We start from the raw sequence: 25,459 nt of genomic DNA, 5'->3' as shown, positions 1-25,459 counted from the left end.
TTCAGGTGACATTGTAAACAAGAAGCAGGCAGCATTATCTCCTGCAAATTGTAACCAACCTTGTTTGTCTGAGTGACTGGCTGACCAAGAAGTAGCACTGAGTGGACTTGTAGGCTCCAAAATTTCACATTGTGTAGGAGGGGAATTGAAAAATATATATTTTTTTTGTTTTTTACAATGCAAATATTTGTAATAAAAAATAAATATAAAGTGAACACTGTACACTTTGTATTCTGTGTTGTAATTGAAATTAATATATTTGAAAATGTAGTAAACATCCAAAAATAAATTTTATTCTATTGTTAACAGTGCGATTAATTGCACTATTACTAGTGATTAATTGCTTGATAGCCCTAAAATTAATTAAAGATTTTTAGATGTTTTTCTACATTTTTGTAACCAGCAGCATTATCGTCTTTGCTTAGCTGAAGGACAGAGTAGACTTGTAGACTCTAAAGTTTTACACCGTTTTATTTTTGAATGCAGTTATTTTTGTACATAATTCTACTTTAGTAATTTCAATACACTTTGAATTGTGTTGTAACTGAATTCAATATATTTGAAAATGTAGAAAACAGCCAGAAATAGTGAAATACAGGGTATTCTATTATTGTTTAATAGAGCGATTAATTTTTTTAATTGCTTGACAGCCCTAGTAAGCAATACATACCAGAATCTATAGAGCAGACTTCTAAAGAGAGACAGACAGACAGAACCACTTTATTAATTTTTAGAGTGAAAAAACAACACGTCAGCTCTATGTACAAAAGAATAAAGCAGGTTACTGGGGAGAGGCTTCATTCCACAAGAAGATCAAACTGCTCTGCTTCTTCAAACTGTGCATTCATCTGAGCAGCCCACTCATCCAGTTCAGATTTCTAGAGCAGAGGAAGTAAAAAACAACAGAAAAACTGTAATTATAACAAGAACAAGCTGACTGATACAGAGTAGCTAACAGAATGCAGGGGTCCCTGCCCCAAAGATCTCCCCATCCCACAACTAGAGCACTTGAGTGATACCAGAATTCCCAATCTCATTCCCTTGAGGTCTCCCATCCAAGCGGGCAGTACTCACGTCTATCTGGGGGATCCTCCTTTTCTTCCGTTTCTCTTTGGGAAAGGAGATGCCAGGAATGTTTGTGTCCCATTCCTTAGTGGAGCCCAAGGCACTGGGCTCCACTGGAGTCTCCTGGGCAGGGGAAACCTTACCCACTGGAGACACATCTGCCAGTGCATCAGGCACTAGGAACTTCTCAAAGCCAAAGAGCGAGCACTTCTTCTGCAGGCCATGGGCGAATGTGGGTGTTGACATGTCCAAGCTGGGTGAGGCATCCAGACGGCTGTAGGATCGGCGCACTTTCTTAGACATCAGAACATCCCTCTCATCCTGGGGAGGAGAGTCACATACATTGATGCTAACTGTAGACAGGGCAGCCTTCTCCACCAGGCCTGAGGCATTGGCAGGGAGAGATGATGCTAAGACTGGGTTAGCATCAGTGCTTCCACATCCTTTGGCCTTGCTGCTTTCCACTGGGAAGTTCTCCTTTCCTGCCTTCTGGGAGATCTGCAAGGAAAGGAGATGGAATTTATCCCTTCTTCTCCCTCACCAATACAGCTAATCTGTGGAACTCCCAGCCACCCCCCACTCCTCACTGGCGGGGCCAATGGACACTTCAGTCTCAGGGCTGTCTAAAGGAAGTAGCTCAGCCCATATTTACTTTAAGTTAAAGCAGGTCTGTAAAAGTTCAAGGTCTGCCAAGTCTGAGGCTAGCGCCCTAAGTCACTGGGACCATCCTTCCCCTGATATCCAATATACTAGCAGAACCCAAAGGAGAACATAGACACTTACCCTGGGGCTGCACCGTGGAGTCAAAGCAGTACCAGTCATCTTGGAGGAACAAATGAATTACAATTAGTGTGTAGCCAAAGGGCTGTGGGAGGACAAGGGGAAGGACATACAGAGCATGGACACTCTTATGGTGTGTTTAGAAATACCAGACTCAATGCTACTTGTTAGGACACTCATAAAAATCGGACCATTTCCCAAACATCAAATGTCTCAGTTCAGAACTTGACACTCTTATCCCTCAGAAGGGGGTGTCTGGGATGAGAGATGTGCTCAGCAACACATAGGGAATGTAGCTCGACAGGCTGTCAGGTACATAATTATGCCATATCACCACAGTGGGGCTTTTCATTTTACTCCACACCAACTTAAGGAATCAAGGATTAATCATTGAAACAAACATTTCAAGGTTACAATAGAGGTTACAATAACTTACGCATGCGGTTTGTTCTGCTTCAGTTAAAGCAACAGCAGGCTGGAAGGCAAAAGGGAAATTAATGCAACTTACATCAGCCAAACAAGTCACATCAGCCACAAAAATGCCTTACAGTGGGATACAAACTAAACCGACTGAGCTCTTTATCAAAAAGATGGAGGAGTTACTTACCTGGTATAGTAAATTGAATTCTTTGAGATGTCTCCCTAGGGGTGCTCCATGCTTGCACTCCAGAGACCCTTGTGCCCAGATATGAGGGTATATAAGGAGGGGCAGACCTGACACCACTCCAGTTCCTTCTCAACCACGAAAGTCCCAAGAAAGAGACTCTGAGGCCAAGGGGAAGGAGAGCAGGTAGTGGATCACCCACAGGGGGAGACATCTCAAAGTGAGGCCCCAGTGCGAGGAAGTGGATTCAGTACTGCTCAAAGGACAGCACCACCAAAGGCTGTATCAGTCCTGGAATAGGGCACAAGAGCGTAATGCTGGTAAAATGTGTGCGGCAAAGACCAGGTGGCGGCTTTGCAGATGTCTGAGATGGGTCAATTTTTGAGAATGGCTACAGACGTAGATTGAGCCCTGGTGGTACAAGCAATAACTTTTGGAGTGTAGGATGAACCCCTGAAAACTCATAGAATGATAGAACACAACCTGCAAATCGCATGGACAGTTTTTGGGTGGAGATTGGATGTCCCTCCATTTGTTCTGCAACAGAGATGAAGAGTCCAGGGGAAACCTGAAAAGGGCCTAGTCCTGTCGAGGTAAAAGGCAAGAAGTAAAGTGAGGTCTCGTGGCAGAGTTAATTCCTTGATAGGTGGGAAGATGTTGAATAGGCCTTTGATAAATCTTACAGTGGTGGGGTGGGGCAAAGACTGAGAACCCTTCTCTGGGAAGGTGAGAAGCTGTGAGGGCAGCTAGGTAAACTTTGATGGAGCTCAGCAATAAGTCTGTGGTTTTTAAATTCAGCAGGTAATCGAGATTGTGAGCTAAAGAGCATTTTGGTTCTAAAGAGCATTTGGGCTGCAGAAAAGCGCTCACACCTGTATGCAATGTGACGGGCACCAGTACCATAGTTTTATGGCTTTGGTGCACAAGGACTGGGATCTTGCTCCTCCATGCTGATTGATGTAATACACTGCTGCGCTATTGTCCTTGATGTATAGCAGAAAGTGATGGCAAGTGTAACTGACTGTTCTGAGCTCCAATATGTTGATATGGAGGGTGGTCCTTTTGCCCTGAACTGTGAGGTTTTGGGAGCGTACACCCCAACATGTGACAGAGTCATCTGTGGTGATGATCGTTGAAGGATGCTGTACAAACAGAACTCCCATGCACACTTTTTGTGGGTCCTTCCATGAGTTCAGAGAATCAAGACCCTTCCGAGGTACGGACGCCCACTTGGATAGGTTGTGTCTGTAGGGGGTGTTGATGGTTCTCAACCATGCTTGAAGACACCGAAAATGGGAGTTGTGAACATACAGGCTGCCCCATGGTCCAGAAGTTTAGGAAATCCTCGTAGTGGTTAGTGGACTCTGTTGGATTATTGAAACAAGGTTGGAGACAGGGGTGAATCTGTCCCTGGACAAGTATGCTCTGGTGGAAGGAGTCCAGAGTGGCCCAGATTAAGTCTATATGTTGTGTGGGTGTTAGGGTAAACGTCTCCATGTTGAGGTGGAGACCCAGCAAGTGAAACAGAGACAGGGTCTTCCTGGTTGCACTCTGTGCTTTGAGAAGGGAGCGGCCTTTCAGGAGCTAGTCAGCTAGGCAGGAAAAGATGATGATGCCTATCCGGCGAAGATAGGCTGCCGTGGCTGACAGAACTTTGATAAAGACCCTTGGGGGGCAGCGGGGGATGGTGCAGAGGCCGAAGAGTAGGATGCAATGCTGGCAGTGGTTCTTGCTTACCACAAAACATAGGAATTGTTTGTGCAAGGGATGAATGCCACCATGAAAATAAGGTAGAGGGAAACAAACCAAACTAATCTCCCAGATTCAGAAAGGGAATTGTTGCTCGGGTCATCATACTGAACTGTTGGGAGCAGATGAAGATGTTTAAAGTCCTGAGGTCTAGAATTGGTCCCCTCCACCCACCTACCCCCATTTTTCTTCAGGACGAGGAAGTACTGAGACTAGAGCCCTTTCCCAATGAAGGCCAGTGGGGCAGGTTAGATCATCCCCAAAACCAGGAGGGACTGTACCTCTTGCCTTACAAGGTCTTTGTGGAGGGAGGTAAAGGGGTCCCTGAAGAGGGACAGGGAGTGGGAAAGAGCTCAACTGGATGGAATAGATTATGGAAATTACTTCTAGGATCCATCTGTCCAAGATGATGAGCTCCCAGGAAGGTGGGAAATGGAGGGGAATAGATGCAACATAGGATCTGGAGTGGGAAGTAGTTTGTGACCCTCACCCAATTGGTCACAATGGACATTTTGAAGTCATTGCTGGCTGGGATGTTGCTGATGGAGAAGGCCCTTTCTTAGGGAATTTGTGCTTCTTCCAGGGAGGTCTCGTGGGAATTTGTGCTTCTTCCAGGGAGGTCTCCTGGTAGTGGACTGGGCGAGATCGTTGAGCCACCTGTGACCTGCTGTATTTTCTTTTCATTGCAGGTGTACATAATGATGCCCAGAGATTTTAGTGTCGCCCGGCAGCCCTTGAGAGAATGGAGGGACCCATCTCCATTCTCTCATCTCCAATTTAGTGGCATCACTAAACAAATTGAGGTCACTAACAAACAAAAGGAAGGTCCTTTACAGTATTTTGTACCTCCTGGAGATGGCTGGAAGACTGTAGCTAGGAAGCTGGGCCTATGACTACTGCTGTAGTCAGGGAACTTACAGCTGTGTCAGTAGCATCTAGCGAGGCTCGGTGAGATGCCTTAGCAACTGTCCGACCTTCTGCAAAGAGGACCTGAAATTGTTCTCTGTGCTCCTGAGGCAAGTGTTCATTAAATGTTGAAATTTTTAAATAGACAGTCAAGTCATATTTAGCCACCAGGACTTGATAATTGGCCACTCTGAACTGCCAGAAGGCTGAGGAGTGCTTCTTAGGGTTCAGAAGCTCCAGTCCTTTTTAGATCCTTATCAGTCGTTGTGGAACAGAACTGATGTTGCCTGGTCTGTTTGTTAGCAGCCTCCACCACCAGAGAATTGGGAATCAGGTGGGAGAAAAAAAACACTCAGTTCTGCGGGGAGGAGGATGTAATACTTTTTGTCAGCTTGTTTCCACATAAGTGGGACAGTGGCTTCAGTTTGCCACACCATCCATGCTGAAGTAATGATGATCCTGATGTGACCTCTTTTGGGATGGGACCCTTTAGAAAGGATCACCTAAGGATTCCGGTAAGCCCACTGTGGTGGGACTCCAAGGTTGTCCTTGCCATGGTAACTGGGTGTACTTCCTGCTATGAGCTCCTTCTTCAGTGTGAATCTCTAAGGAGGGAAAGGTGGAGAAACCATATACAGACACTTTTGAGTCAGATGAGGCGTCATCCTCTGTATCCAGTGGGGGGTGGTCAGGGGTGTGGGTACTGGTGGTCAGGGCAGTACTAGGCCCTGGGAAGAGACATGAACTTGTGTCAGTACTGTGGTTAGAAAGGGAGGCTGGTGAGGTGGTGCTGGAGAATGTTATCACGGTACCAGCTGAAAATATTTCTCGGAGCCCTCAAAGATTGCACAGGGAAAGTGTCGGTACCAGAGAGTGAGTCACCACTGAAGAAATGGACAGAGGGTAAGTAACTGTGGGGAGTATCTTTCAGTACCTCTTAATAACAGTGATTTGGGCTCTTTGAGGATTCAGAGGTCCTCATAACATAGGAGCCTGGATGGTACTGGGGTCTGCAGATGTGGTTCCTCAGGAGTAAGAACACTGGGCGGTACCAGAGACTGCACCAAAATAGGTACAGTACACTTTTTGCTTCTGGCTATGGAAGATGGTACCGATGAGGACTTTGCCTTGGTTCAGGCTTTTGGAGGCACTGAGTCAGGTGGCAATGCTGGTGCTGCTCTAGATGGCCTCTCAGTATGTGACGTGGTCGGCTTAGTTGGTAACAAGGTTGCGGTACTGGAGGGAATAGGAGCCTCAGCAGTACCCGTACTGGGACATGAGGTCTCCTGAGACACAGACTGAGGAGGTGACTTTCCCCTTTCCTTGTCTGGCAAATGGGGTCTTCTCTTCTTGGAGGACCTGGGGAGTACCCCAAAGTGTCCAGGGTCTTTGCTTACCACTGAGGCGAAGGTGGTGGGTGGAACTGAGGTATGGGGAGTGACTCGCCCCCCACAGGTCTCAGAGAGCACTCCATAAGTAGGAGTTTGTCTGTACTCCCTCAATTATTTAGATCTGCTTTTAAATCCTAAACAGATTTCACATGTAAAGGGAACATGGGTTTCTCCCAAGCAGTGGAAGCAGCTTGATTGTCTGTCGCTGTGGGGGAAGGACCTGTGGCAGGTCTGGCAAGATTCAAAGCCCAATGTTTTGGGCATAATCCACAGTCAAGGCCATGGAGGAGGCCCAGGGGAAAAAAACTTGAGGGCCCAAAATGGGCAAAATGCGGCGAGTGGACACCCTCAAACCACAAGCTGGAGCTAATAGAATAAAAATAAATAACTAAGAAAAAAACTAAAAGGAAAATGGTATAAGAAAGTGAGGTGCAGCGAGACACGTAGTTCAGCTACCAGACACCGTGATGCTCCATCGCAAGCCACAGACGGAGGAGAAGGAACTGGAGTGGCAGCAGGTCCATCTCCCCCATATACTCTTGTAATGGGCATGAGGGTGTCTGGGGTGCGGACCCACGGGCACTGTTGACAAAAATCTCCAGTGAAGAGCGCACGGGCGTGTACATATCCGGACATGGAGCACCTACAGGGATGCTTCTTGAAGAAGAACAAGAGGTGACTCAATTACGGCATAATACGAAAAAAATCCCAGGTACTACAGGGTTCTTTAGCAGCCTAGAGGAGAAAGGCAGAATAAGAACCAATGGCTGGAAGTTAAAGCCAGACACAATCCAATTAGAAATGAGCCACCCCCATCCCCTTATTCTTTTTTCAAATAGAAGGTGATTAATTGGAACAAACTCTGAAGGGAAGTGGTGGATTCTCCATCCCTTGATGTCTTTTCTGGAAGATGCTTTAGTCAAACAAGTTATTGGGCTCAATGCAGTGGTAACTGGGTGAAATTCTCTGGCCTGCATAATGATCTAGGTGATCTAATGGTCCCTCTGGCTTTAAGATCTATAAAGTGGGCTACATAGATTAGAAAATAGCTTTCAAAATCCACAGCCACGTTATCCCAGTTTTCCAAATTCCTGATTTTTCATGTATTATAACAGTTGAGAATCTCTTTTGGGGATGTGGCAGTCAGAATAGGAATATTTTAAGTCTAAACTGGTGCTCACACAGTAGCTGTGCCATTAATAACTTCTCCAGACAAGTAGCAGTACAATATACACTAAGAAATGTAGTGTTGGAAGGGATCTGTCATCTAGTCCATCCACCAGCGCTGAGACAGGACATAGTAAACCAAGTAAACATTCCTGAGAGGTGCTTGCCTAACCTGTTTGTAAACACCTCCAATGACAAGGGTTCCACAACCTCCCTGGGTAACTTATTCCATTACTTAACTGTCCTTAGGGTTAGCAAGTTTTTCTTAGTATCTAACCTGAATCTCCTTTGCTGCACATTAAGCTGATTACTTCTTGTCCTGCTTTCAGTGGACGTGGAGAACAATTGATCACTGGCCTCTTTATAACAGCCCTTAATATATTTGAATATTGCTGTCAGGTCCCCCTCAGTCTTTTCTCACGACTAAACATGCCCCGGTTTTTAGCCTTTCCTCATAGGTCAGGTTTTATCATTTTTGTTCCTCTCCACTGAACTCTCTCCAATGTGTCCACATCTTTTTTAAAGTGTGGCAGCCAGAACTGGACACAGTATTCCATCTAAGACCTCACCACTGCCAAGCAGAGTAAGCCAATTACCTCCCAAACAGTCCTGTTGATACACCCCAGAATGATACAGTATTAGCCTCTTTTGCAAGTGCACTACACTATTGGCTTATATTGAATTTGTGATCCACTAGAACCCCCAGATCCTTTTCTGTAGTACTGTACTACCACCTAACAAGTTATTCCCCATTTTATATTTGTGCATTTGATTTTTTTCCTTGCTAAGTGTAGTACTTTGCTCTGAAATCAACAAGATGAAATTCAGTAAAGACAACTGCAACTTATCAGGGCCATTTTGAATTCTAATCCTGTCCTCCAAAGTGCTCTCCCTCCTAGTTTGGTGTCATGCACAAATTTTATAAGCATACTCTCCACTCCATTATCTGAGTCATTAGTAAAGTATGGAATAGTACCTGACCCAGGAGAGATCCCTGCAGGACCCCATTAGATATGCCCTCCCAGTTTGACAGCAAACTATTTGTGACTACTCTTTGAGAACAAAAACTGGACACAATCTTTCAACCAGTTTTGCACCCAACTTATCCTAATTTCAGATTTCCCTCATTTGTTTATGAGAACATCACATGGGACTGTATCAAAAGTCTTATTAAAGTCCAAACATATCACGTCTGTTGCTTCGCCCCTATCCACTAGGCCCATTATCTTGTCAAAGGATATTCGTTTGGTTTGGCATGATTTGTTCTAGACAAATCCAGGTTTGGCTGTTACCTACCTACAATAAATATCTGCTGAGGTGCACTAGTCCCTAAAGAGTGTACAAGTCTCTACCAGGAGACTATTTCAGTTGGACTTGCTGGGCACAGCTCACAATGTAAAGCAGAAGTGCTGGAGCCCAGACCCTCAGTCTAGGAGGCAGCATGGCCTATCCTGAAGAAACGAGTGGAACTCCTTGGGGATCTGCCACGCTAATGGGGGGCTTTCCAAGATACTGTTTTAAAGCTGAGGTGTAGCTGTGGATCCATGGCAGAACCTACCTACCAGTTCCGAGTTTGCTGAAGTCTGCTTTTTTAAGTCCATACATTAAATGAATAAAGATGGAATTCATTCCAAGTCAGATACAAACATCTCAGCTTCATAATGGGTGGGGGTGGGTGTTGTCTAATGGTCAGAGCAGTGGACTGGAAATCAGGCTTTCTGGGTTCTCTTTTCCGTTCTGGAAGGCAGTGTGTCTAACAAGTACAGAAAAAGGGCTGGGGGCCTGGACTCCTGGATTTCTATCCAAGCTCTGGGAGGAGGACAGTGATTAGCAGGTTAGAGCAGTGGAATCTGGAAGCCAGGACTCCTGGGTCCTACTCACAGCCTTGCATGATCCTGCCCAAGTCATTTAAGTACTCTTTCCTATAACATATGATACAGAAAACCAGCTGCAGAGCCAGAACTAATAGTCGGTGTCCTGCCACCCAGCCCACTCTGCTCTAAATGCTAGATAGCACTCCTTTCCAAAGCTGGAAAGAGAAACAAAATGAGATTTGCCTTTCCTTTCTCAATGGGCTGTGTTGGAATTATTAATATTGATATGGGAAACCATCAAACACTAATTTTAATTTAATTTAAACACTAATTGATATGGGAAACCACCAAACACTAAATTCCTTTATTAAATCCCAAGGCCAAATTATATTTATACAGTTGCTCTAAACGTGCCTAAAAAGTCTAGCTAGTAAGCAATGTACTCCATCCAAACAGTAACAAAACATTTATGAACTTTTGATCAAGACACTTATAAATGAGCAAAACCCGGGGGATGCTTAGACCAATATTGGTCAGTTCCAGCGTGGTCAGGCAGGTATTAGCAATGAACCCTTTAAAAGCTTACTTTTTATACCCTTTATCAAACAAGCGATGTCATTGCCAATTACTGACTTCAGCTAAAAATCAGTGTGAAATTATTTACTCTTTTTCCAAGTCTTAATCCAGATAAGATTTACAGCCTCCTTTCTTCCCAAAGCCTTTTCTTTCTTATCTTCTCTCCCCACCTCCTCCCTTGCTTACTAGCAGAACGGTGGGAAGGTTTGGGCGTGTTTCTTTTAAGACAGATTTTCTTTGTCTTGTTACTGCAGCTCTTTATTTTATTAGTTTTACTTTTGAAACCATACAACCTTCCCACACTACAAGTAATACTAATTATTCTCATGGCCTCTGTTACTTGCTGATTGGGGCCTTCTTTACAACACACACACACACACACACACACACACACACCCTTAACCAAACTTATCCTAACTTTAATTCTTTATTCTTATACTTCTCCTACAGGCTGGAAAGCGATGCTTGGTCTGTGGCTGGTTTGGAGTTGGGGAGTATAATCAAAACAGATTTCAGTTCGCGTGCGTACACAAACAACAGCTACAGGAAGGTTTGACTCACAGACCTGCTGTTTTCGGGGCATGATCTTTTTCACCATGATCAATCGCTTCACCACTGGAGCTGGAAGCTGCATAAATAGGATAAAAGAGACAAGACTTATTATTTGTTTCTTGCACTGTAGTAGAGCCTAGGACCTGGTCCTGGGGCAGGACCCCATTGCGATAGGTGATGTACAAACACAGAACTAAAAGATGGCCCTGCTCCCCAAAGCTTCCAGTCCAAGCATAAGACAAAAGAGACAGATGTGCTCAAGGAAAGAAAGGTCAGACTGGAACACAAGCATCTTTGATGACCCACAGCTGTAGCCCATTGAGCTAGCTTTAGCATTTTATTTTACTTAACAGTAACGCAAGAAACGTACAGGCCTGTATCCTGTAAGACATTAGCTTACCCAGTTACCATAATAAGGCTTTGAGTCCCATGAACTTTGTTATAGATAAATGGCCTGACAGTGACCCTGAGGCTTGGGGAACTGGGAATAGTGTGCTTAAAGCAGAAAGTTCGTACAACAGAATACCAGGTAATCACAGGAACACTGAACTGATACTAGGTTTGGATATTTTAGGATAAAATGTTGGCAAATGCTTAACTGCAAACTGGCCTTGGCAATAAATTGATGTATTTGACAATTAGTTGAAACCATGACTATACTAATCTATAGGATAAGGACACCCCAACATAATTAGGGTGAAGAAGTTAGATATGGACAAGGGAGGCTGGGCATGTGTGTGAATATTCATGACAGCCCCCAGGTCCTGTAACAGGCCAGACCTCCGTGTAACAGGGGATCTGGACCATCAGACTTCTTTGGCATGCCAGTGACAGAGCAGGACCGTTGCACCAGCTTCCCAAGGAAGGGTGTGAGTATATATGCAAGGAATGGTACAAAAGATAACAAAGTTGAGATGGTCCCTCTACCTCTCCTCAGGGTCCAAGTTGCAGAAGCTCTTAAGCAGCTTTCCTGGTAATCAGCCTGTTACCCAGGGACCCCTTGATGCCAACTGGCCGAGGGCACGGGGCAAAGGGGTATAGGCTTTTTACAGGGATTCCCTGGGTCAGGTAGCTGCATAATAGTTCACAGCAAAGGGTGGCATACGAGGTCTCTACTGAAAGCCAGTAGCCCACTAGCCATCATAATCATTACAAAACGTATGAACAGATTTCGAAGAAGTTATGTATCTACACTGAAAATTATGCTATGAAGGTCTTGGAGTTAAGGCAGGTCACCAGAAGGTGACATACTTTGGCAATGTTCCTTTCAGGTAGGAGATAACACCGACCTATCTCCCTGTCTAGCCATTTGTATACTTTGTTTGCCTATTTGCATACTGAGCCAAGTACACACTGAAACATTGTGAAACCTACAAGAGAGGAAATCTCTGCATGGTGTAACAGAGAGCAGGGGGATGTCCTGTTTATGAATAAACACAAAGGATTTTTCTGGGATATCGGAGGGCATGTCTACACTTGCCATTTAAAGTGGAAAAAGTCCCTTTTTTGCACAAAAACCATGGGAGCGTCTACACTTGCCAATGACTTTTTGCAGCAAAACTCAGAAGTTTCACTCAAAAAGTAAACCACCTCCACGAGAAGCGTACAGCTCTTACCGGTGATGTGCAAGTGAAGACATGTTCTTCCTGTTTACAGAGCTTTAACCTCCGGAGCATACCCCACAGTGCCTAGGTGACCACTCTGGCCAGCAGCTCTGCTGCTCTGACACCAGGTAAACAGACATCCACCCTCTTCGTAAAGCCCAGGGAACTTTAAAACTCCCCTTCCTGATTTCTTGGCAAGTGCTCACTTATCTGGCCAAGTGAAATGCCTGCTCCACAAAGCAAATGACCCCTGCTTGGAGCAATGCTGAGCTACTCGAGCTGATCAGCGTTTGGGGAGAGGAGGCTGTGCAAGGACCCAGGATGCCCTGCGATCAACTCCCACCCCTTCCCATAAGGCCCATCGTCAAACTGGAGAGAGCTGCACTGGGGGATACCTTCCCTCAAGCGCTGCTCTCATCAGTGATGGAAGTGCTGCTCATGTAACCACTCTCTGACGCCCGTGGAAGTAAGTGAGAACACAAACCAGTGCTTTTCTTTCACCGGTTCCCTGTCACCGGTGAAACTGACGGCGCAAAATCTCTGCAAGTGTAGACATACCCTTAGGGTGCAAAGGAACACACTGAACCCTTCATCTAGCACGGGGGTTCTCAACCTTTTTCTTTCTGAGGCCCCCCCCAACATGCTAAAAAAAATTCCACAGCCCACCTGTGCCGCAACAGCTGCTTTTCTGCACAGCCAGTAGATTAAAAGCCGGGGCTGGCGTTAGGGGGTAGCAAGCCGGGCAATTGCCCAGGGCCCCACGCCACAGGGGCCCTGTGAAGTTAAGTTGTTCTGGCTTTGGCTTGCGGCCCTCGGCAGAGCTCGGGCTTCAGCTTTTTGCCCTTGGCCCCAGCAAGTCTAAAGCCGGCCCTGCTCTCTGGTTTATTTTGGCAGACCCCCCTGAAACCTGCTCGTGGCCCCCAGACTCCTGGTTGAGAAACCCTGATCTATCAGGCAGACTGACAGCAGGCTGTCTTATGAAAGGAGGGTCACAGCCAGCCTGGCTGAAAAGCTCTGCAAGGATTTTGGGTGAGCAATACTGTACCAGTCATGACAGTATCTTGTTAATTAAGTCTAGGCTCTGGAATGTGTGTTATGATTTTATTTTATATGTCACCATTTGTTTCCAATACTTGTACTTGCTACTATGGTTTGTTAAATAAACTTATACTTGATCTCATTATAAACCTATCTCAGTGCTGTGTATTAAGCAGAGCGGGGATCCTCAGGAGGATTTGGTAAGCCGGGCTGTACTGCTTCTTTGGAAGCAGCAAATCTGTGAATACTGCGAGTGTCCAGGGGAGCAGGAGCTGGTGACTCCAGGGAGACACTCAGAGGGCTTGAGTGTGCCAATAGCTAGCCTGCAGAGTAACAGCAGGGTCTGCGAGGTCCAGAGGGGAGGGCTGGTGTTGTCCATGGCCAGTAGAGTAGTGATCCCCAGCAGGCACAGACAAGGCTTCCTCACACAAAGGGTAGGTGGTTGTGAGGTACCTCACAACCCTGGGAACCCCCTCGTAGCATCCTAATGGTGTAATCAGCACACTCTACACCCTGTTTGCTGATTAACCAAGGATCATGCGCCAAGCATTGACATACCAGATAGTATATATACACTGAGAGAGTCAAAAGTGAGAGGCTTAGAAACAGGTAAAGAAAAAGGTTATGGTGTGTTGTTTTCCATTGCTTTATTTTGGGTAAGGGAAATAGAACATGAAGGACAGGTTGAGTAAGCCAGAGACATGCCAAACATACCAAATCACAGTTGGAAAAACTGTACAGATCATGGCTTGGAGGCTTTAGGGAAAATAGTAGAGGGGATAAAAATTTCTGTTCATGCAATATGATAAGCATCATGGAGAACTGATTCATCCATCGAAATTACATGAAGTTGAGTGGGAGGTGCAGGCTTAGGAAACCAGCCTGGCACAGGTCCCAGAGGGGCAGCCCTGCAGTTAGAACTGGCCAAGAGGGAGATCATAAACTGGAAGCAGCAGAGAAAGCCAAAAAGAGGAAAGCAGAGGAGCGAAAGCAGGTCACAGAAGTTAAAGGAAGGGAGAAGGAAAGGCCCCACAAGCTTAAAAAGCTGGAATTACACAAACAGAACCCTCAGCCCACAAGTAATCCTCCCTAGGGATCACCCAGCTGGGGGAAACTGCCTGAGTCACAGTGGGAGAGAGTCCATTGAAGAATATGACCACCTTTGAAAGGATAGGCAGGATGCACAAAATCCCTGCTGAACAGACTTGGCCGTCTTACCTCCCAAATTGACTGGCAAAGCCTTACACATATTTAATCCAGTCATTCTCAACCTGCAGCATGTGGGCCACTTGCGGCCCAATGAGCACACAGCTGCAGCCCATGTGACATCCTCAGGCCATACAGGGAGTATATAGCGTGGATGCCGCCCACATAACACAGAGAGCTGCATGTGTGACCCACAGGGGTAAATAGGTTCAGAACAACTGGTTTAATTATATGAATGTAAATAATGCTATGTTGTATGATTGGTTTAAGGGGTCGCTGTTAGAAAGCTTTCAATTTACCCCATAGATATATCACCTAAAGTGTAGAAACCTAACAACTGGATAACAGGAAATATGGTCATAAAATGGGAGATTATCGGAGAAAATGGATGAAAAGTAAAAGGGGAGAAAATGATCACCGGTTGGTAGATCGGTTTGCTCAGGTGCAGTTCTTTGGGGTCTGCTCTGATGAAGTGGGGGCAGAGGTGTGGGAAATTTCCCCAGCAACTGCGGAAGAGGCAGCCAGTGCTGCTGACTTATATCTGCAAGCGAGACCATTCCTAGAGCACAAGGCCCAAAAGGAAGGACAAAAGCCTGGGGTAAAAGGGAGACCCTTGTTTGTTCCTGGGAAGAATGAAGAAGGGGAGGGGAATAAGCACACGAAAGTCCCTAATTATCAGATCCCAGCCTGAGGGAACAGCCCAAAGTATTTTCTCTGATGTGGGTCCCTAGAACACAGGCACAAACAATGGGGAGTCCAAATACAATGCCTGATCTATCCAAGTTAACGCAGCTACCCTCAGTTCAGAGCCTTCAGTGATGCCAAAGGGCGTTCTAGTTAAATTTTGTGCAGTCTGACCTTCTGGAGGTAGATAAAGAGTGTATTAGGGAGGCCAAGGTAAATGGCCAAATGTGCCGGAGAGGAGAGACATAATCACATACCTCCTCTACTCAGGAGGTATGTCATTAAGGAGGTGGATATGCTCCCAGGAAAGAGGTAAAACTCCTGGCTTTGGGGCAGTTTAGAACCATGGTGTCTTTAGCTCCCATTGAATTAGAGTGGGAAGGCTTAAGGGGTATTTTGAACGTAGGAGTTTTTAAGAATTTACTGGCTAATGTATTGGTGGGAAATGACAGGATATCACTGGCCAAGGCTATTAGTATTCTGTCCCAAAGGTAAATGCTTGGGGGGGGGGGGCGGGGGGGAACCTAACCAGCAGAACACAGCAATGTGTCTAAAGGGGAGGGAAATGAGGAGTCGTCCCCCCCTTACCTGAGGCAGCTCTCAGTACAAGCAAGAGCCAAAATGGAGTTTGCTGCAGAACCAACTGCAGACATGTCCTGGGGAAGCATCCTCAGTATTGACCCAGATAGAGAGCACAGCAGGAGGTTTTCAGAAAAGGGAAGGATTTAAAGGGAAGCCTTGGTTGGGGAAAACAGAAGTCCTGCTGGGGCCCTACAAATAATCATTCCCACAAAGCATTGTGTGGAGTTAAAGCTCTTAGCCCAAAACTGCCCTTTCACTGGTCACTTAGGAATGGAGAAGACATATGAAAGGCTAAAGAAAAATGTCTATTGGCCCCATATTCAAAATGAAGAAGAGGAATACTGCAAGCCTTGTGACTTATGTCTCTGCCAGGCTCCTTTGTATCCTTTACTGGCAATCAAAGCAGCATTTTTCAGGCTTGCTATGAACATCATAAGGCCTGTACCCAGACCAACTCAGAAGGGGAAAATTTATATTATTGGTGGTGGATTTTGTCACTAGGTATCCAGAAGCAGTTGCTCTGTCAAATGTGGAAGCTGAAACTGTTGCTAAGGCACAGTTCTCCATAATCAGGAGGTGGGCTTTCCAAAAGAGGTCTCATCAGATTGTGGATCAGATTTCATGTCCCAGAATGTGTGGGGAAAAATACCACCCAGAAACAAATGGATTAATTGACAGGTTCAACTGGATCCTAAAATCTATGCTAGGAATGTAAGTAAACAGGGACATAGTGTTACTTTATCTGTTGCGTATCAGAAGGTGCCCCCAGAGTCCCTGGGGCTTGCCCATTTGACCTCCTGTATAGAAGAATGGTCAGAGGTTCCCTGGATCTCATTAGAGACTCCTGGGAAGGTGGCACTGGAGCAGAGGGGGAACCGGTGACTGAATATGTGCAGAGGTTCGGGGAGGATTTAAAATCCATGATGGGGATAGTGCAGCAAAACCTCACTTTTTAAAAGCTAGGCCGCTCAGAAAGAATGATCTGATTACAATACCTGCGACCAGTGATTTCATGTGGGAGATTTAATACTGGTGCTAGACCCTGTAAAAAAGTACAAAATGCAAAACTCATGGGAGGGGCCTTTAGAGGTAGTAGAAAGGGTTTAATGATGTTACCTACAATGTCCAAAGGCCCAACAGAAAGGTAGCAGCTCAAATGGCATATAAACAGGTTAAAAGTGTATCACAATCATAAAAATCACTTGGGAATTGTGCTGAAGAAATTCAGAGAGGCAGGTCTCACAATTACAGCATCAAAGTGTAAGACAGGGACAGCCAAAGTCCCTTATCTAGGTCACTGGATTGGAGGGGGCCAGATCCCTTAAAAGTGGAATCCACTGTTAACTGTCCCATGCCCTGAACCAAAAAGCAAGTTCAGTGTTTTATAGTCTTGGCAAATTATTTCCTCGGGTTTGTGGAGGGTTTCAGAGACCTTGTGTACGTAATTATAGACCTCTGCAAGAAAATGCAGCCTGACATGGTGGTTTGGATTACTGCCTGTCAGGAGGATTTTAATAAAAGTGAAAAGAGCTCTGTCAGAGAAGCTAGTCTAAACTTTGACAAGATGTTTGAATTCTGCACAGAAGCATCCAATACAGGCCTGTGGGCTATATTGATGCAAGTGAGCAAAGGCAATAAGAAGCATCCTACTGCTTTCTTAAGTAAAAAAACTGACACCCCCCCCCCCCCACTGGACAAAATTTCACTGTTATAGAAAGAGAAAGTTGTGCAATTGTGTGGGTGGTCAGGGAGCTAAGGCCATACCTGCTCAACAGAAAGTTCAGGGTCCTAACAGGCCACTCCCCATTGGCATGGCTTCACAGAACAACAGGTACCAACTCCAGACTGCTATGCTGGAATATAGCACTTCAAAATTATGATACGGAAATTGTACATGTTCAAGGCAAGGAAAGTGTAGTGGTGGATGCACTGTGTAGGCAGAGGGTTCTGTGGATTAGCCAGTGGCTGACCCTACTGCACCAATGTAGGGGGGGGATGATTGACTCAAGGACGCATGATGCCAAATGGCAGAGAGTACAGGGGGTGCATAAGGTTTTAGTGTGATCCTGAGCCAGATATCTGCATATAGTTCACTGAAGGATGGCATGTGACAGCCAGTAGTCCACTGTCATCATAATTAGTGTGAAATGTATGTATAGATAATATTTAAGGAGTTATGCATCTATACTATAAATTATGCTTTTTAGGTCTTGGAGTTAAGGCCGGTCACCAGGAGGTGACATACCTCAGAAATGCTCCTCTGTCCCTGTCTGGCTATTTGTGTATTATGTGCCTCATACGGTATGGCTGTTTGCATAGTGAGCCAAGTACAAATTGAAAAACCATGAAATCTACAAGAGAGGAAAACTGAAGGGGATGTCTTGTTTTTGAATGAAGACAAAGGATTATTCTGGGATATCTTAGGGTGCAAAGGAACACACTGCATCCTTCATCTAGTAGGCAGCGTGCTGTCTCAGGAAAGGAGGGTCAAAGCCAGCCTGGCTGAAAAGCTCTGCAAGGATTTTGGGTGAGCAATACTCTTCCAGACATGAGAGTATCTTATTAATTAAGTCTAGGCCCTAGAATGTGTGTTATGATTCTATATGTAGCCATCTGTTTCCAATACTTCTGCTTGCCACTCCTTGCACCACTATGCTTTGTTAAATAAATATACTTGATTTCACTATAAACATATCTAAGTGCTGTGTGATAAGTGGGGCGCTGATCAGAGATTAACTGGGGTGTTCTGTTCCTCTGGAAGCAGCAAGTTTGTGAATACTGTGAATGTCCATGGGTGCAGGAGCTGTCCAGGGAGACAGAGGGCTCGAGCATGCTATCGCTAGCCTACAAATGGATAGCTGGGCCTGGGAGGGCTTGTGTTGCTCACAGCCAGTGGAGTTGGGGAGCTGACCCACAACAGGGACAGACAAGGCTTTATCAGGTGTCTCACAACCTTGGGTACCCCCAGAAAGCATCAATTTCTCCCCCCCGCCCCCACTCTGCAGGGCTAGGGAGCTCTCAGTGCCATTTTGCACTAGGCTTAGATTCTCCCTTTCAAGGTGCCATCCAGGCCTAAAAGGTGGGCCAAGTTGGGCCTGACTGTGCCCAGAGGAGTTCTTTAATCCTTTCCTGGCTGGGGTGCGAACCGACCCCACTACATACCCCACCCCTCAGGGGCCCAACTCCCACACCATCCAATCCCAACTTCTCCACTCCCTGCAAAATGATGTCCGTGTTTCTGTGTTTTGCTCCAGCATGAGGTTGTATACTAAAAGTATAGTGTTGGGAGAGCTAACTACCACCCCATAAGGTGCAGGTTCATCTCTTTCATCATGGTTAGAGGGAGGTATGGGCCGTAATGAGGGAAAAGGGTTACCCAAAAAATAATTCCTAAGAGATTCTATGCCCACTTCACTGCGTGTGCCTCCTTTTCAACCATGGAATAGGCTTCCTCCCTGTGAAAGACCCTCCTACATGAGTATAGAAGTAGGTGCGCCTCACCATTCACCCCTTCTAACAGCACAGCACCCAGGCCTACTTCTCTAAAATCAACCCGTTTGAAAAATTTGGATGGAAGAGGACTGGTTCCTGGCACAGCCATGTTAAAGGCATTCTCACAAGTCCTGTTCCAGCAGACCTCCTTTGGATTACCACCTTTTATTAGGTCTGTCAGAGGGGATGCAATGGTGGCGACACAAGGGACAAATTGCCTGTAATACCCAGCTAGTCCAAGGAAGTCTCTTACCTGCTTTCTTTGTTCAAGGATTGAGTAGGCCAACGCTGCCTTCACTTTGCTAACTAGTGGCTACATTGGCCTCATCCCACATTATTACCCAGGTGGGTAACACTTTGATTTCCCAATTTGCATTTGGCCAGATTGACTATGAGACCTTCTTCAGCCAAGGACTGGAGGATGGCTTGTACTTGTTGCAGGCAGGCCCAGCTGTTGCTATATATAACAATGTCCAAATATGCAGCATCGTATTGCTGATGAGGCCTGAACACCTTGTCCATTAAATGCTGAAACATTGCTACCACTCTAACCCAAAGGGCATTGTCTGGAAGTAGAAGAGCCCAAAGGGAGTCAGTCAAGATGACATTTTTTTCTTTTGGGAGAGAAGGGCTGTCATAACCATACAGCTAAGGGTAGCCTAGAATTCCTCCTTACCTGTAAGGGGTTAAAAAGCTCAAATAACCTGGTTGGCACCTGACCAAAGGAACCAAGGGGGATAAAAGATACTTTCAAATCTGGGGGTGGGGAGAGGCTGTGTTTTGGGTTCTTTGTTTCTGTGTTCGTTCGCTCTTCAATCCATGTCCTCCAAACCATTCTGAACCAGTCTCTCACATTACAGAAATTGTAAGTACAGCCAGGCAAGGCGTATTAGTTTATCTTTGTTTTCTCAACTTGTGAATTTTCCCTTTGCTGGAGGGAGGTTTATTCCTGTTTTGTTGTAACTTTGAAACTAAGGCTAGAGGGGGTTCCTCTGTGTTTTGTGCATCTTTTGTTACCCTGTAAAGTTATCTTCCAACCTGATTTTACAGAGGGGATTTTTACCTTTTTTTTTTTTTTTTAAATAAAATACAATTCTTCTTTTAAGAACGGATTGATTTTTTTTCCAGCGTCCAAAGATCCAGGGATTTGGGTCTGTGTTCACTTTGTAACCAATTAGTTAGGATATTATTCTCAAGCCTCCCCAGGAAAGGGGGCGTAAGGGCTTGGGGGGGATATTTTGGGGGAACAGGAACACCAAGTGGTCCTTTCCCTGATTCTTTGTCTAAATCACTTGGTGGTGGCAGCATACTGTTCAAGGACAAGGTGGAATTTGTGCCTTGGGAAAGTTTTTAACCTAAGCTGGTAAAAATAAGCAGGTCCCCACAACTGTACCCCAGAGTTCAGAGTGGGGAAGGAACCCTGACAAGGGCGATTTGCCAATACCCTTTTTTAAAATCTATGGTACTGATATAGCTGACGGACCCTAAATGTTCCAGTAGCTCCCAGACTGTCTCCCACATCTTCTGGGGTATGGGGTCTCTATCCTGCTGTCCTGGGACCATCTTGATGAGAGGGTGTATCAGCTGGGGCTAGCCGGGTGCAGGGGAGAATATGCTGGGAAAGGCCTCAGCAATAGTAAAACCTAAGCTCTTTGTCCAGGTAGTTCAGCACCTCTCTGCATGTGTGCTGGCTCTGGGTGAATGGATGCCCAAAATCCCAATTCACCTTCTGGTGGGTAAGGAGTGGTCAACATCCCTTCCCTGGTTTTCCAAGGCTTCAGCAGGTTCAAATTGTAGACCCTGGTTTCCTTCCACCTCCCAAGCAGGTGGACCTCACAGTCTACAGGGCCAAGCTGATGATCCACTTCAAAAGGCTCTTGTCATCTGGCTAGTCACTTGGGTTCCGTGCTGGGGAGTAGTAACTACACTATCACTGGACTGGAAGATCTAGAGGCATGCACCCTGTTCTTGTGTTTGCTGGGACCCCAACAGGTTTTAGTGAGCAAATGGAATTGGAGGAGCTTCCTGAACTGGAGAACATCCTGGGCCACACTGGATGCTCTCAGTTCCTGCTCCTCCCAGCCCTCATACAGGAGAGCCATTATCCCTTGAGGCTGTTGCTAAATAACAGTTTGAAGGGAGAGAACTTGATGGAAGCTTGCAGCATCTCCCTTATGGTGGACCAAAAAGGAGGAAGTAGCTGATCCTCAATGCTTGCGATCAAAGGACACAAATCTTTTCAGCACTGCCTTCAGGGTTTTGTTGAATCTCTCAACTAGTCTGTCCATTTGTGGATGACAGACGGAGGTCTTTAGCAACTTGATCTTCAACAGGAAGCGTAGCGCCTGCATTAACTCTCTTTGAGTAGGTCCTCTGGTTTTCATAACCTGGCTAGTCTCACCATTCCAGCACCGGTCCCAGCATTCTGGTTTTCCTAGCTTAGATCCATGGTTCTCAATTTTTTGTATTGGTGACCCCTGTCACAAAGCAAGCCATGCTTATAAATGCTAGAGGCAAAATGCGGTTTGGGGGTGGAGGCTGACACCTTGCGACCCCCTTAGCGGTCATGACCCCCAGTTTGAGAACCCCAATTCTAGGCCGACATCCTAATGCGTTTCATTAGAGCAGAACGTGACAGCAACAGGGACCTGCATCTCGCGGTGGCTGTAGATATGTTACCATTATTTTTTGCCTTTGACTGGACCAATTATGCCTTCTGGATAGCTGTGTACGTCAGTGACATAAACCTTCTGCCAGATTATGCCCCCAAAGTTCATGAGCAGTTTGTGCAAGGAAATCATGCTGTGGCTCAGTCTAAAAAATAAATTCAGCAGAGTCTGAACAGACATGGCACTTGAACAAACAGTAAACCGTGATAGTAAAGTAAAAGGGGTTATTGATGGATTTCACTTTGAAACCGGAAATCTTGGTCAGATAATTCGTCACTGCTCGGGAGTGCTCAGTTGTCACAACTGTTATGAAGGTAAAGTTCTTTGGATACAAACCATGTCTGAGATTTCTCTCAGCACTTGTTAACAACTCCATGATCCAAATATTTCAATGCATGACCACTATGTCCATTCCACTAAAACAAAGTGTACAGGGAGGCATGTAGGAACCACATAGCAACAGTGTGGCCTAGGGGCAAGAACAATGTCACAGCCCCCCCAGATCACATCACAACTCTTCCAACTTATTCCTCCACCATTCAATACACCTGCACCCAACACAGTTAATGAAGTTGGAGTGCATGCAGATAGTTCCTAATGGCTATTACCAGTGCCACTGAAATAGTTTTACCAAGGGGCACGATGGATTTTCCATTACTTGACGTCTAACTCAAGACTAGCTGTCTTTTTAAAAGACATGGTGGAGCTCAAACAGAAGTAATGGGCTTGATGCAACAATGAGTGAGGCTCTCTAGCCTGTGGTATGCAGGTGAGCCTAGCTGATCGGAATGGACCCTGCTGGGTGATGGGCTTAAAATCTTTGCCTCTGCTTATCCACAGCCCAAGTACAACAAGGGCAGTGCCTGCCAGCCCCAACTCTTCTCTAGTGAACAAGAGTTCAGCATCTGCAGCCCGTTCCATTCTCTGTCCAGGCTGCCAACGAGTAAGTCAGTTAAACAATATAAGTATTTGTGAACTAAGAAACCCAATTGACTCACACAGGCCACTGAGTGGCTTTCAGATGGGAGAAGCTTCTAGTTAGTCATGACTATTATACATGGTTTCTAAAGTGCCAACAATTAAGCTCACATCCAGGTGCATTATTTATGAAGTGGCAATAGCGTGCAAAGAGCTTACACTTTAGACAGCCTTCATACTGCCAAGCACTGCACTTTTTGCGCATCTGCCCAATCCATTCTTTTTTTTTTTTTTTTTTTTTAAAAAAGGGGTGCTGCAGTTAAATCCCTTTTCCTCAGATGGCCAAGGATATGTCTTGTCCTTTGCACACAGAGCAAGTTTGCAGCTCTTTGCTTTGCAATAATAAGGAGCAGATTCATCACTGTACAAACAAACCACTTGAGTAAGACACCTGCCCTGCAGAGCTTACAATCCAAACAAGCAAGGAACAGTCCAGACTGGAAAGTGCCTTGGGTGAGCAGATAATATCAGAGCACCAAAGGACTTCTGCGTGGGGGATGCTTCTACACTGAGGGCACAACTCAGGATGACTTTTAAGGTTGACAGCCTGTTGAGTTCTCCAGAATGGAAAAATCTAGCTTTTCAGGGCTCGTATAACCTACTCCAAACCCTCCCACAGCTGGATTTGGGAACATTTGGTACTAACAGGGATGCATTATTACTCACTGGGCTCCCCACCATCTTCTTCTCCACCAAAGGTTTCCTCTGGGGACCACGCCTGGTAGGAGACCCTGAAATCCTCTCGGACCTGCGCCTCAGAGGAGGGGAGACAGTGTCTGAAAGTGAGGGAGAGAGGAAAAGTTTGAAAGTTGATTGTTCCCACCGCATGGGGAAGCCCCTTCATCCAAACTACCAATGTGGGGACATTTAACTGCCTCTCAGTACTTTCCTACCTCCTGGTGTTTGCCTTTTCATAGGCATAAGATGCTAGGAAGCTGTGAAATACCCTCCAGTCCTGCATCCTACCCCACGGAATTCTCCAACCTGAGGGAGACATTCCCATGCACCCTGCTCCTCCAGTGGGACCCCTCCCCACATCCTGATTCTCTGAGGACCCCCCTCCCAAACCTCAGGAAACATGCCCACAAATCCTGCATCCACAGGGAGCAACACTTTCTCCTCATACCCTGCTCCCCAAGCCCCCATCAGTACTCCAACAAATGATCCTCCACACGCTGCTCCCATGGAGAGGAATCCCATGCACCACTACAGGCTGGGGACCGACTGGCTAAGCAGCAGTTTTGCAAAAAAGGACTTGGAGATTACAGTGGATAAGAAGCTGGATATGAGTCAGCAGTGTACCCTTGTTGCCAAGATGGCTAATGGCATATTGGGCTGCATTAGTAGGAGCATTGGCAGCAGATAGAGGGACGTGATTATTCCCATCTATTCGGCACTGGTGAGGCCACACCTGGAATATTGTGTCCAGTTTTGGGACCCCCACTACAGAAAGGATGTGGACAAATTAGAGAGACTCCAGCAGAGGGCAACGAAAAGATCATGGGGCTGGGGCACATGACTTAAGAGGAGAGGCTGAGGGAACAGGGCTTGTTTAGTCTGCAGAAGAGAAGAATGAGGGGGGATTTGATAGCAGCCTTCAACTACCTGAAGGGGGTTCCAAAGAGGATGGAGCTCGGCTGTTCTCAGTAGTGGCAGATGACAGAACAAGGAGAAATGGTCTCAAGTTGCAGTGGGGAAGGTCTAGGTTGGATATTAGGAAACACTATTTCACTAGGAGGGTGGTGAAGCACTGGAATGCGTTACCTAGGGAGGTGGTAGAATCTCCATCTTTAGAGGTTTTTAAGGCCCGGCTTGACAAAGCCCTGCCTGGGATGATTTAGTTGGGGACTGGTCCTGCTTTGAGCACGGGGTTGGACTAGATGACCTCCTGAGGTCCCTTCCAACCCTGATATTCTATGATTCTTCCTTGTATCCTGCTCCTCCTGGAATCCCCTTAAGATAAATTACTGCCCCAGACCCCACCTGAGGGAAACATCTGATACCAGTGCCCCCCAGAGACCCACCCCCAGCGTACCCCCCCTCGTACCCACTGCCCCCCCAGAGACCCAACCCCAGCGTACCCCCCTTGTACCCACTGCCCCCCCAGAGACCCAACCCCAGCGTACCCCCCTCGTACCCACTTCCCCCCAGAGACCCCGCCCCCTACGCACTCAATGCCCCCAGAGACCCCGCCCCCTGCGTAGCCCCCGCGCGCTCAGTGCCCCCCAGAGACCCCGCCCCCCGCGCGCTCAGTGCCCCCCAGAGACCCCGCCCCCCGCGTAGCCCCCAAGTGCCCCCCAGAGACCCCACCCCCCGCGTGTCCAGTGCCCCCCAGAGACCCCGCCCCCGGCACAGACCCCTCCCCGCCCAGGGTGACCCCCGGGCCGCACTCACCCCCGCGGGCTCCGCTCCCCGCTGGGGCCGCGCCCGCAGACCGGGTCCGCCTCTGGGCCCCGCCCGCCATCCGTGGGCCTGTCCGCTCCGCGCCGAGCGGGATGGAACCCGCCACCAAGCCCCGTTCGAATCACCCGCCGCTACGGTGGAAGTGACGCGGCAGCTACTTCTCGCGAGCCTTCGAACCCGATCTTTCCCTGAGAGCGCC

The 25,459-nt window shown here is 46.6% G+C and overlaps 1 protein-coding gene and 1 long non-coding RNA gene across 3 annotated transcripts in view; one reads left to right on the top strand and one right to left on the bottom strand.

Annotated features, from left to right (window-relative positions):
* LOC141991462 (uncharacterized) overlaps window positions 1-12,903 on the top strand; it is a 48,385-nt gene extending 35,482 nt beyond the window's left edge. The window contains exon 4 of the long non-coding RNA XR_012640368.1: window positions 10,503-12,903. This is a non-coding gene — a long non-coding RNA (uncharacterized LOC141991462). The remainder of the gene's footprint in view (window positions 1-10,502) is intronic.
* CDCA5 (cell division cycle associated 5) lies at window positions 597-25,392 on the bottom strand. 2 transcript variants are annotated; one of them, XM_074959774.1, is made up of 7 exons: window positions 25,252-25,392; window positions 23,524-23,633; window positions 10,618-10,680; window positions 2,282-2,320; window positions 1,849-1,887; window positions 1,075-1,563; window positions 597-878 (listed from the first exon to the last, which is right to left on the bottom strand). In XM_074959774.1, exons 1-7 carry the CDS (start codon window positions 25,319-25,321, stop codon window positions 798-800), a joined length of 891 nt encoding a protein of 296 aa, XP_074815875.1. In that variant the 5' UTR covers window positions 25,322-25,392; the 3' UTR covers window positions 597-797. The 2 variants fall into 2 exon arrangements, with proteins under 2 accessions (XP_074815875.1, XP_074815876.1); XM_074959775.1 differs by lacking the exon at window positions 25,252-25,392 and adding an exon at window positions 24,995-25,007.
* Window positions 25,393-25,459: the final 67 nt, after the last annotated feature.

This window comes from Natator depressus, chromosome 7 (genome assembly GCF_965152275.1).
Source record: "Natator depressus isolate rNatDep1 chromosome 7, rNatDep2.hap1, whole genome shotgun sequence".
Lineage (NCBI taxonomy): Eukaryota > Metazoa > Chordata > Testudines > Cheloniidae > Natator > Natator depressus.
Note: the sequence above shows the minus strand (reverse complement) of the source record. Positions and strands in the feature narration are given on the sequence as shown.